General features: G+C 27.8%; 1 protein-coding gene across 3 annotated transcripts in view; it reads right to left on the bottom strand.

Moving 5' to 3' along the window:
• The window catches only part of LOC145185403 (DNA-dependent protein kinase catalytic subunit-like), a 76,100-nt gene that overhangs the window by 35,214 nt on the left and 28,057 nt on the right, over positions 1-12,829 (bottom strand). For all 3 annotated transcript variants that reach the window (XR_016455662.1, XM_090097793.1, XM_090097795.1), the window contains exons 44-55: positions 11,117-11,240; positions 10,762-11,010; positions 9,215-9,342; positions 8,671-9,054; positions 5,093-5,255; positions 4,790-4,922; positions 4,496-4,635; positions 2,944-3,195; positions 1,913-2,568; positions 1,558-1,719; positions 1,122-1,295; positions 198-720 (exon numbers count right to left, since the gene is read on the bottom strand). Coding sequence is in view for 2 of the 3 variants with exons in the window: in XM_090097793.1 (XP_089953919.1) it covers positions 198-720; positions 1,122-1,295; positions 1,558-1,719; positions 1,913-2,568; positions 2,944-3,195; positions 4,496-4,635; positions 4,790-4,922; positions 5,093-5,255; positions 8,671-9,054; positions 9,215-9,342; positions 10,762-11,010; positions 11,117-11,240 (3,088 nt within the window). In the remaining variant the exon portion in view is untranslated. The remainder of the gene's footprint in view (positions 1-197; positions 721-1,121; positions 1,296-1,557; positions 1,720-1,912; positions 2,569-2,943; positions 3,196-4,495; positions 4,636-4,789; positions 4,923-5,092; positions 5,256-8,670; positions 9,055-9,214; positions 9,343-10,761; positions 11,011-11,116; positions 11,241-12,829) is intronic.

Raw genomic sequence — 12,829 nt, 5'->3', positions numbered from 1 at the left:
AATTGGTTTACTGATTATAAAATACTTAATTTATTATGAAAAGAAAATAAGGCAATCATTTTAATGTCATTTAAGACAAAATTTTAATTATTTGTTTTTCAACTACTTTTACTGATTTGATTTTACTTTTGAATTGCTAAAAAAAAAAACATTTGTAAAAAATTTTTAAAAGAATATTGTGAGAAAAAAAAATCTACCTGTATTGTTGGACTCATCCAATCAAGAGATGAAGGAACCTGATGAGTTTGAGAAAATTCAAACTTGTTTTGTGTAGCACGAATACGTTCATCTTGGCTACTTTGTGTCAAAATGTAAGTACCAGCAGTACTTGAGCGTTGGGATGAAACAAACAATGGAGTCAATGAGGCATTTTGACGCTGCCAAGAAAAATTTACTTTAAAGTTTTGGAAGTTTTTGTCTGTATCCAAACCAATAGAAAACAAAGGGAGTGAATAATCTGGGCTGAGAGATGTTAACTGCAACATTAAGTTTGTACTGTAGCTTATGTATTCTTTTTCCATTTTGTTAGAATATAAAGCTCGAAGAACCTCAATCAATCTCTCAACACTATTTTCAGGCAGCCTAAACTCACTTCTCCAGAAATTTAATACGGACAAACTGAGATCAGTGTTTGAGTCATTGATACCAACTAATAACACTTCTTTGCAAGTTTGCAAAATCGAATTTCTTTCTTCAGCTTCTATACCTTTATTACATTCTCTAAACAAAGCAAAAAACTTATGCAAATAAACTAAAAAATACTTAATAAAAAGTTTAAGTTAAGCTTTAAACATGCTTTAAACATACATGCTACAAGAGATAGAGCTATGGTTTTAAAAAGTTAAATTGCTTTATTTTTGCTCATTTTTAGATTACGAATTGAGATTAACTTGTTGCTTCTTTCTATTTTATGACAAAATGCAACTAAATGTCATCATTTTGTCATCATTCTGTGGTTTATAAAATATGATGACAAAAAAAAAAGTTAAAATGGAGTTCAAATAACTTTTCACATGAAATAAAAGTTTTTCAAAAAGAAAACTGGGAATGAAACTGTAAATGCAAATTTTTTATTGACAAAAAAAGACGATTTTTGAAATTTTCAAGTTTCTTTTACTAACCTAAAATAATCAAAGCACCACATAAAACTTTTATAGACAATCTCTCTGATTTGAATACTTGAGTTAGTTTGTAGCAGAGCAACTTTTGGTAGCAATAACGACACTTCTTGGATTGGTAGACTTTTTAACAAACCACCAATTAGTTTGAGACCAGCAGCTAGTGTTTCTTCATCACTGAAAAAGAAAAAAGAATACTTTAAATAAAGTTAAAAATTTGTATTAAAACAAAATCAAGAATATTTGTCATGACAACAAAATTTTTTTTGTAGAATTTTCTCAATAAAAAATCAATCTATTGTTCTTTGGAGATGTACAAAATAGAACGCTTGTTAAGATAGATAACTCTTAAGTATCTATCATTTCACTTATCTTCAATCATGCATAAATATTTCTTAACTGTGCATAAAGATTCCTTAACTGTAAATACAAAACTTACTTATTATTGACAATAAAATCAATTTCTTTTCCTTTCAGCTGTGAGTAAATATTTTGCTGTTCTGATGCTAATTCTTCAATTCGAGATGCCAAACACTGAATGCATAGTGTTTTTAACAGTCCAAATAAATTACTTGTGCAATACAGTAACTGAGGAATGAAGCTAACACAAGAAATCACAAAAGTAAAAACACAGAAAAAAAAACAAAAACAAGAAAAGCTGTAAAACAAAAAAAAAAAAAAAAAAAAAAAAAAAACTTTAAAAAGTATTTTTCAGAAACATTTAAATAAAAAAATTCTTTACAAGTTTCTGAAAATCCCAAAACAGGAGATACAACTTAAAAAAAAAAAAATACCTGTCAACAATCATAGGATAATTTAAGTGAATCTTATGTAAGCAAATCACAAATCTGTCCTTGTTTTTTTTTGAAAATTCACGCAGGTGTTCTTTTACCATTTTAAAAAGTAATTCAATTTTTGCCAGGTCATGAGAGTAATACTTAAGGGATAAACCACAAACTTCAGCACAAGTAGCATAAACTTCTTTATATGTAAATACCAAATTTTTGCATAAATCAGCAAAATAATCATATTCAGATAGACCACTTTGAGCTTTAAATGGAGAAAAGCCATTGGCTAAAACAGATCCCAAAATTTGTAAGCCTGTTACATTTTCCTTTTTACTGATATCAGAAAAAGAAAAAAGCGAATGAATTAATTTGTATGAACAATCAAGTCGATCTTTCCATGAAGCAGATATTGTTTTTATTATGTGTAAATGATTTTTTAATTTTGAGTTTTCTAAGCTGTGACAATTCTTCATCAAATAATCAAGTAGACTAGTAGCCAGATTGCAGCTAGCAACTGTATTTTCTGGAATGCAGGGAGCCCAGATTAACATGGTTGCTATTAAGTCAATAACAAAATAGTTTAAAGGTTCCCCAGGTATTCTTTGACTTAATATTAGTTCTATTATTGGAAGAAACCAAAACTTTCCATATGGTTGAAATATCTATGATCAAAAGAAATTAACTTCAATACTGTTAAGTTAAAAAAAAAAATCTTAATTTTATTAATAAAAAATAACTTGTAATATTTAAATATTTTTATTTATTTTGTAAGAACATTAAAGCAGAATAAATTTATATAAACTTGCAATCATGTAAAAAAAATTATTAAGTTAACTTTAAAAAACTGAGACTACCTTAGTTCATTCATCATTATCTTAGCAATATATATATATATATATATATATATATATATATATATATATATAAAATATAAAATAATATATCATATAAAATATTATACATAAAATATAATATATTATATGTAAAATATTCATAATATAAATAAAATATAAAATAATATATAAAACTGAGATTACCTTAGGTTCATTTATTATTATTTTAGCAATATATAGTAAAACATTAGGCTCAGTATCTTTATTTGTCATCTTTGAGTGAAAATAAATCATCCAAGCTGGCATCTCATTTGCTTCAACTTCATCATTTGGATCCATGTAGATCTTCTTGTTCTTCATATGAATGATTAAAGAGAGTATTTTACTCATGCACTCATGCTGGTTTAAATCATCCAACTCTATAGTGCCTTCCACTGATTCTTCTTTGACTGATTCCTACATTTAATAAATATTTTTTAAAAAAAAATTATTTTTTATAAGATTATCTTAACAATATTTGTTAAAAGAAATATCAGTAAAATTACACTTTTGTATAGGGTTTAGAGCTTTCAATATCAAGAATTTTTTGTTTTAAAAGAAGCTTACTGGTTCTCAAGCATTTTAAAATATTGTAACTTAGAAGCGTAATGGTCAGATTATTTAACATTTTTTAACAATTTTCTCAGAAATAAAGACTAAAAAAACTGGTTTTTATTTCTTTGATAATGAATGCTTCATAAAATTTTTTCATTATCAAAATATATTTTATTTATAAATACTATATCGTATTTATACTAACTCCTGAATAAATATTTTATTTAGAAGTCAGTTCTTAATGTAAATACTGTTGGATGATATTGCTGACTTACATGCTTTTTTAAATTGTTCATTAACAAATTGATCTTCATTTCATTTGATTTTTAGAAAAACTTTCAGATACTTTTTATAAACCATTCAAAATCAAAAGTTTTATGTATTAGATCTATTTTCTACTTAACTTACTATTTACTAAAGTACTAGATACATACTTAATTACTACAATTACTATTTATCTATTTAATTACTAGTTATAAAAATAATTACACCTTATGTATTTAACTGGTACTTACATATACTTACATTACATTATACTTAATTACTTATTTGAGCTTCTTTATTCAGAATACATAAAGTTTGTTACAATTCAAATATGTCATGTATTTTGAATTGAAATTATGAGCTTATATGAAGAGTTTGCATTTATCCAACTGATCATTTATCTTTTTGTCATTGTTTAATGAATTAACATAAAACTTAGCTAAAAAAAGTGATTCATAAATATTTTGCGTTTCTTTTTTATCTATTACACTTCAAATAATATTCATTATTTTTAAATTTAGCTGTATCACTAATCCCCTCACCCCTCTTAAACTAATAAAATTTGTTGTTTTTATTTTAAAACTGTTCTTTGAAATAATTTTGAAATCTGCATCACATTACAATTCAAAAAAAATATATATTACAAGGTCAACTTTATAATATTCCTAATCTAGTCATCAAAATTTCAATTTATTGAAAAATAATTTCTTAGACAGATAAACTTTATAATACATTTAAACATTGAGATCCATTACAATTTACAAGGTTTCATATATTTTGCACAAACTCTTAAAGGTCATGATCAACAGAAATATCAATAGCTACTTTAATAATGCTCATACAATATTTAAATAAATATTGAGCAATTGTTAAAGAGAATTTTAAAAAATGTCTTTACCTCTTCGTTTGTGGAACTTTTATCTTTTATATCATAACCTGCCGATGCATTAAATGGCATGTTGAAATCGAACTGTAATACATCCTGACTTAGACTACTCTCAATTAGATATTGTGATGAATTGTAAGAAAAATTATTTTCTGTAAAAATAAATAAATCTATAATGAAAGGAATATATATAAAATGATGAACTAATATGAAATATAAAATATAATATAAATTTTATGAAATTTGATGAGAAACTTTAAGAGAGCTTGCTTTAAAAAGTTCTGTAGAATAGAAAAATACCATTACTTTCTGGTTGTGGTTGTGATGTACAAGATGCTTTTCTGATAAGTTGCAGTATTTTCTTTCTTGTAAATGGAATATAATTATCAAATTTGTACTCTTTTTTCAAATCAACAAGATTTTCAAGTACAAACGAGCCCTGACAGATAAAAACAACCCCCAAAAAATGTAAGTAGCATTAAAAAAAGAAAGAATCATCTAAAAATCACTTCAAACAAAAAGACTTTAATTCAAGAAACATAAAAGCAATAACTATTATTTTTAACAATTAGAAATTATCACACATACAAAAAGGAAACTTCATCATACTTTCATTGGATTTTCCAAAAAAAGCAAGCCAGCAAAAAATTTCATTTCATTCTGTGTGCAAGAAATTATAGAAATCAAGCAGTTGTAAGCAGAGCAGTGGTATTTTCTCTGTAACTCTACATTATTTTCGGTATAAAGTTCTTTATAAGATTGTGATGCTGCTCTAAATTAAAATAAAAAATAATATTTATACATATATATACACTTGATTGTAAAATTAACACACTACTCATACATTACAATTTATTTTAATTGTCTTCAATATTATCATATATTTTGAAAAACATATTAAGAATAGAACACATGAACACAATTATTTCCATGATAATAATAAAATTGACTTTGAGGATCGTGAGAAAAAAAACTCAAACCAAAAAAATGGTTTGTTTAATAAAATAAAGTAAAATGATTATTATTGTTATGTACACTAATAGAGCTAAAATTAAAACATTTTGACAGCACCATGACATATTTTCAATTAGAGATCTAATCATTTCTTGAGGGACAACTTTCTACATGCAGATAAGACTTTGTTGCAGCACATCTATGCTGTTAGGTGGTAGATGTTGGCTTTTAACACAGTGTCCCATTATATCCTGAAGATGCTCTATTGGGTTCATATTTGGACTGCAAGCTGGCCACTCCAAAACTTGAATATTAACATTACTTAAGTATTCAGTAACAATATGTGTCGTATGTGGTCTAGCATTATCCCACATAAGAAGGAATCCATCTCCAATGTACGGTGCGAAAGGTACAACAAAAGGTTCTAAAATATCAGATGTCCACTATCAACAATAAAAAGCTCTGTGCAAGCTGTTAAAGATATTCCGCCCCATACCATCAATGAGCTGCCTCCATATAAAGTGGTTTCTCGAGCGTTACAAGCGAAATATCTTTCATTTGGACTTAAGTACACTCATGGGTAGTGATCAGATTTTACAAGGCAAAACCTTGACTTATCTGTAAATAAGACCTGTCCCCAATCATGTATTTCCCAATTCATCCTTACAAAAGCCAGTCTGTTTCTTCGGTGGTCTGCAGGCAATCTGGAACCAGTAGCTGCTGCCCGAGGTCATAAATTTAAAGCACAAAGTCATCTTCTTATGGTATCTTGACTAACAGCAGCTCCATAAACCTCAGTTGTATTTGGAGACTTCCCGTAGTAGTGAACCATTCAGTATTCGAAGCATTAAAATCAGTCCTCCACGGCATTGTTAGCTTGTGGTCTGCCTTGGCCAAGTCATCTAGCATGATCATTGGTTTCTACAAACCTTCGTAGAACCCTACCAACTGTTGCATTAGACACAAATCCAAATCTTCTACCAAGTTCGCAATTTGTTAATCCTTCATTGGACAAAGAAACAATTGCAACACATTCATCACAACTTAAATTTCATGTAGAACGCTGCATTGTGAACAGATGTGTTGCTCAAATCACAGTTATCTTTTCTGCTGTTAAAACAATTTAAAAGCAATACATACTATTGTTTTAGAAGTGAGGTTTAGTTACAGCAAAACATGCTACTTATGAAAAGCTACTATAATTTTGAAATTAAATAAGGGAAACAGAATAAAACCTACAAAAGTTGGAACAATAAACATTATTATCACCTTTGTAATTAAAAAATTTGGGAAATACATAATATTTTTCAAAATAATTTGGAATTTATAAGTGGTGCATTAATTTTGTGGTTAAGTGTCTACATAAATGTGTGTGTGTGTGTGTATATATATATATATATATATATATATATATATATATATATATATATATATATATATATATATATATATATATATATATATATATATATATATATATATATATATATATATATATATACATATATGTATGTATATATATATACATAAATACATGTAAATATATGTATATTTATATATATGTAAAATATATGAATAATACACATACACACACTGGTTCAGTTCTATAGGCATACCTAAACTTTGTTAAAATTTATACAAAACTATTCAAAAAATTCAAAAATACTTGGTATAATTCATGCCTCATGTAAATGTTTGATAAAGGATATCATTGAAAAAATATCATGTTTGATAAAGGATTGATATTGGAAATTAACAATAACTTTGAGAAAAATCAAGAAATTGGTGTCTCATTTCTAGACGCAATTTTCAATTATAACACAAAAAGCATTAAAATTTTTAACACTTTTTTACTGTTCCTTTGTGTTCAATAACTTGATAAATTCTTGTTTGCATACTTCCAATCAAATTTCGCAAAACTTTTAGTTTTCATATTTTCCCAAAACTCAGAACCTATTTTCAGGATATCTACACTATCATATTGCGTACTATTTGCATAAATTTTTCTCACAATGTCCCACACACTCTTCACAGGATTCAAATCAGGACTTTGTACTGGCCTGCAAATCAAATCAGTTTTCTTAGCTTTGAACCATGCTATCATCTCTGTATAAACATGGATTCTAGTGTTATCTTGTTGGAAAACAAACCTTTTATGGCGGTACTTACTCTTAAATGGAATCAGTGTTGATTCTAACAACTTAGTGTAGTCTCCACTTTCATTCTGCACAATGTGAAAACTGAATTCAGCTTTGCCAGACCATTAACCAGTCTTCTCTAAAAATTTTGCTTGAAAAATATTGTGGTTCTTTTTTCAAATCAAGGCAATATCCATCCAGTCCATCTGTACCATCTTAAACTTCTTTTCTTCCAAAAAAAAATCACTTAAATTTTTTTTATCAAAAGAAGAAAATATTTTTCATATTTATAGTAAATTTATAATAATCTGGTAAATTTCATAATATCAAACCACCTGATTCCAATCACAAGGCAAATTTTCACACTCAAATTTAATTTGGTTTTCCTTGTAAATAAGTTTCAGATTTGGAGACTTATTCAATTTAGCTTGAACAATATTTAGATTTTCACAAACAGCTAATTGTTTCTCAACTAACATTGATTTAGCTGAATTTAATACCAATCTTACAATTAAATGTCTCTCTCAAATAGAGTTTCATTTGCTTTGGTTTCTGCACATTTTTGCCATATTAACAGGATCTAACAGGATTTCTTCAAAAATTAACAGAGATTTTTCAGGAAAAATCTGATAAAATGTTCTGATTTATTGAGTTTCCAGATTTGAGAGATTTTCTTTATGAAAGAGTAAGGTTTTGCCATTTTCTACATTGGTAAAAGCCTTTCCACCAGACATTTTTAGTAACCACTATGAAAACTCTATCAAAACTGATGTGTCTATAGAAACAAGGCAGCTAAAAATCTAATAACAGGATTTTTATGTAAAGTTAAGAATTGTTAAACAACTAAATGATTCATTATGATTCTTTAACTAATCCTGAAACATTAAAAATTCAAAATTAACTGTGTGCCGATGTGTGTGGCCAATGTGTGTGTGTGTGCCAATGTTTATGTGTGTGTGCCAATGTGTGTGTGTGTATGTATGTGTGTGTGTGTGTGTGTGTGTGTGTGTGTGTGTGTGTGTGTGTGTGTGTGTGTGTGTGTGTGTGTGAGAGTGTATAACTACATATATTATTATATATTTATATATAACTAACTTTGATAGAAATACTGTTAACTCCTTTCCAGAAGATGGGTTAGGATAAAAAGCTTGAACAATTGTTGATGTGGCTGAACACAACTCTTCTTTGCCTAAAAGTTCATACATCAGCGACAATAGATCAAAGCAGCAGATTTTGTTAATGAGTTGACTGGCAAACTTAGATTGCAGTGATTTGTTAAATTTCTCATTTATATGTGATGTTAGCATAGCAATGTTTCTTTGAAAGAAACTTTGCAAATTAATCCATGTGATTCCATTAAGTAGAGGAATACAAACTCGATCAATTATTCCTGCTCTTAAATCATCTGCATACTTTAACTCATCATTAAACATTTTCACACAAAACTCTGAAACTATTTTAACATCATTTGATTTTAAGCTAAAAATCGATAGTAGTATATTATTAAGACTATTTAGAAAAAGAAAAAGCAACCAACTTTACAAACAAAAAATATGTTTCAATAAATTAAGTAACTAGTACACAAGACAAAGTAAACAAGACAAACATCAAATAATTTATTTAAAATAGTTAAACTTGCTTTTTTATAAATATCAGGAAAGCAGGCAAGATTGTTTTTTCATAGACACACTTTGCTTCTCTGAGGAAAACACTAACAAGAATTTCAAATAAAGTTGGATTAGATGAAATGATCAGCGCTCTCAAAAACTAAAAGTAAAGAGGAAAAATTCAGCATCAGCATAAACAATACTTAACATTATTTGTAACATGCTTGCTTGCCCAAACACCTTGAAGCTCTTTTAAACAACATCTAAATTTTGTTGACAAGATCATCTCTAAGTAACCTAATTTTGTTGAAATCAGATTTTATTGTTGCCAAATCCTTAATCCTCTCTTCCAAATAATATATTTTTTATATAACGTTTCATCTTCATCTTTCTGGTTTGATTGAAAAAAAGGTACAGGATTTACTCTTGTTGTCCTCATTTTATGTGTTTAATGATGAAAATTTATTCATTTTATATACTTAATGATTATACTTGATGATGATGCTAATAGTAATTTATTGAAGTGAAACTTTAATTACAAATGTAGGTTGATTCAAGCACATAGTAAGTTTAAGCTTATTGAAATTGGTGGTTCACAGAGTTCTTTAAATTGAGTCTTTAAACCTGTGTAATTCTGATTGTGAACTTAAGATGAGTATTTATTTATTACATCTCTTGATCTGCTTTCTTTATTACAGAAATAAACTCAATATTTTGAGCTTGGAAAAGTTATTAGATGACTTGTTGGAAACCTACATATAAAAAACTTAGCCAACTTTTATTAATTATTTTAATACAGCATCTAACATATAATCACTAGATCAAAAGGTGAATAGACAAAACAAAAAATTCAGATTTAAAAATGTCAAATCAGGTATCAAACAGTGTGATGCCTCAAAACTGCTTTTATGATCCATGGTACACCCCTCAAGGAAAAGGTTGGAAATAGATGCTTTTGATAAAAACTAGTTGAAAACATCAATTTAACTTACAGAGCACAAAATAAACTTTTTTCTTCTCATTAACAGGAATTTAAGATTAAAAGTATTTTGTAACATCATGACAAATCAAGTTCAATCAAGTAGTGTTCAATCACTGTGTTTTAACTTTTAACAAAGCAGACTCAGTTGAAAAGAGGCCATTTAAATTTAAATGTGCTTTTTGTTTACAGCTGACTAACACATAAACATATGAGGCTTTGATCTTTGTCAGCTGTGTAAAAGAATTTATTTACTATCTAGTGTCTTTTAGCTTTGTTTGATTGAAACTGAGTTCTTAAAAAAAACCAATGTAACAAGGAATTTTTTGAACATTTCTTTAATTTGCCTCATAATTCAACTTCTAAAAAGCACAATACCTTTTGATATTGCTCAGAAAGTTTTAGTTTTTTTCATTCAGACTGCAGGATGTAAAAAAGTAAAATATTTTGTGGAAATTTTATTTCTGATTTGCAATTCCATTTGTTTCTTTCCAAAACAGCTTTGTTGATTGCTACAGATTGCTACTTTTGTTTTGAGATATAATTTGCACAGAATTCTGAACCAGCTGGTTATGTAAAAGAGAGAATGTGTCTGCTTACCTTTGACAAACAGCTCATGTACTCAGCATACTTTAAACTTCCTATTTGTAAATCATCAGAGTTAACTGGAAAATCATTTGCAACAACATGCAATAATGCTTCTTTGAAGTCAGAGCATTGTTGATTCGAACCATTTTTGAATATTTGAGGTGAACAGCAGATAATTTTCTCTTTGACAGCTAAAGAGTTAGTTGGATCAATCAGCACTTGAACAAACACATTTAAAAATGGAAGTTCATGCAACTCACCCTAAAAAAAATAAACTAATATTTACAAATGATTCATAAAACACTGTTTATTGCTTATATAAAAATCTAAACAAAAATATAAATAAAAATATAACACATAAAAATACCTCATACAATGTCAAAATTTCTATAAAGATATCTAAAATTTGCATTTGCAAAGTTCTCTCCATTCTCATTTTACTAATGAACTTTTCAGAATTTTTTAGAAGTTGAAATGCTAATTGTTGCGCACTACAACAACAAAAAAAGAAGAATTTACTTTATACATGCATGCATACATACATACATACATACATACATACATACATACATACATACATACATACATACATACATACATACATACATACATACATACATACATACATACATAACACACACATATATATATATAAATGTATATATATACAATCAACATGTCCACTTTTTGAACGAGTTTCATATTGAATCTAAGTTTATTTTTCTTTTCTCAACAATAATTTTGTATATAGACTTAGGTCATATCATGATTTAATAACTCTTATGAGTATTTTATGAGTATTTTTTTCTTCCTAAATTGATGTACTGAATGAAATCAATAAGGAAGAATTATTAAGATCATTATTTGGAATGACTCATAGAGTTATTGCAGCTTGTTATTGCAGGTGTTGATTGGATGTGGAAAAAGTACTGTTACTGATTTTCTGAAGAAGTATAAGGACACAGGAGGAAAAGCCTGAAGAAAAACCACAGAAAGAAAAGATAGATGTATTGTTCTAGCTGCTCTTAAAATCATCCCATTTCTACAGATGAGATGAAAGTAGAAACTGGTATTATCAACTAGAGAATGTCATTGGGTTTCGTTCTGCCACTGAATGGGTAATTTTGAAAAATTTTCAACCCTCGATACCATTTGGGTATAGGCCTGTTAAATACTTGATAGCCTGAGCACCCAAAACAGACATTTAAGGAAGCAAAACATAAATTATCAGGTATCCATTCTAGTATCGAATTTTTTAATACCTGAAAACCTGTACCTTTTCAGTTTTCAGCTTCATCACTATTAGGATCTTGAAAATTATTACAAGATTTTTTAAAAGTTGCAAAAATTGCCTTGTTTAAAGTTTGCAGGAAATGAACCTATCCGACAGATGATAAGCTCTTGGAAATACTGTTTCTTACTTCTTTGAGTACAGGAATGGTTCAGTTTTAAGCAGCCATCTAAGATGATAAACTTAATAAAAATTTGGCCATTAGTTAAAACTAATTTTGAAACAAAACTTTGAATGCTTCCCATTGTCTCTTGATTCTTTGCAACTCTAAATAATACTTAAAGGCAATTACCATCCTGTATAAAATTTACAAGCACTAAATAATGAAATTAAATTAATTTGAAATGCACTACCTGGGTTTTTTGGCTTTCATGGTGAGGCAGATCGTCTAGATCTGAAGAAATGTTGGAATGTCTGTTTCACATTCACTTCCTTCTTCATTTTCAGTATCAACATCGCCTAGACTTTGTGATGACTGAGCACTTGACTAGCTAGCAATTATTTTCATAATGTTTTACACACCTGATTTTACAGCCTTTCTAACATAATTTCAAGAAATGGAAATGTAAACAATTCTGAAAACATACAATGCTTTACAATCGCTTTTACTGGTTTTGACTTTACTGGTTTTATCTTGGATTTTTTTTGTAACAACCAATCAATGAGCAATTTAAATAGAGGGTGAGATATTGTAATTTTGCTAAAATGACTGCCAAAGTGCCAAGTGAAAATTGAATTATATTCCTCTTTGACAATGTTTTTAGAAATACCAATTATTTTTGAACAAAA

This window comes from Hydra viridissima, unplaced genomic scaffold (assembly GCF_058129835.1).
Source record: "Hydra viridissima isolate aposymbiotic clone 2 unplaced genomic scaffold, HvirCarnegie_v1 scaffold_9, whole genome shotgun sequence".
Lineage (NCBI taxonomy): Eukaryota > Metazoa > Cnidaria > Hydrozoa > Anthoathecata > Hydridae > Hydra > Hydra viridissima.
This window is presented reverse-complemented; position numbering and strand designations above follow the sequence as displayed.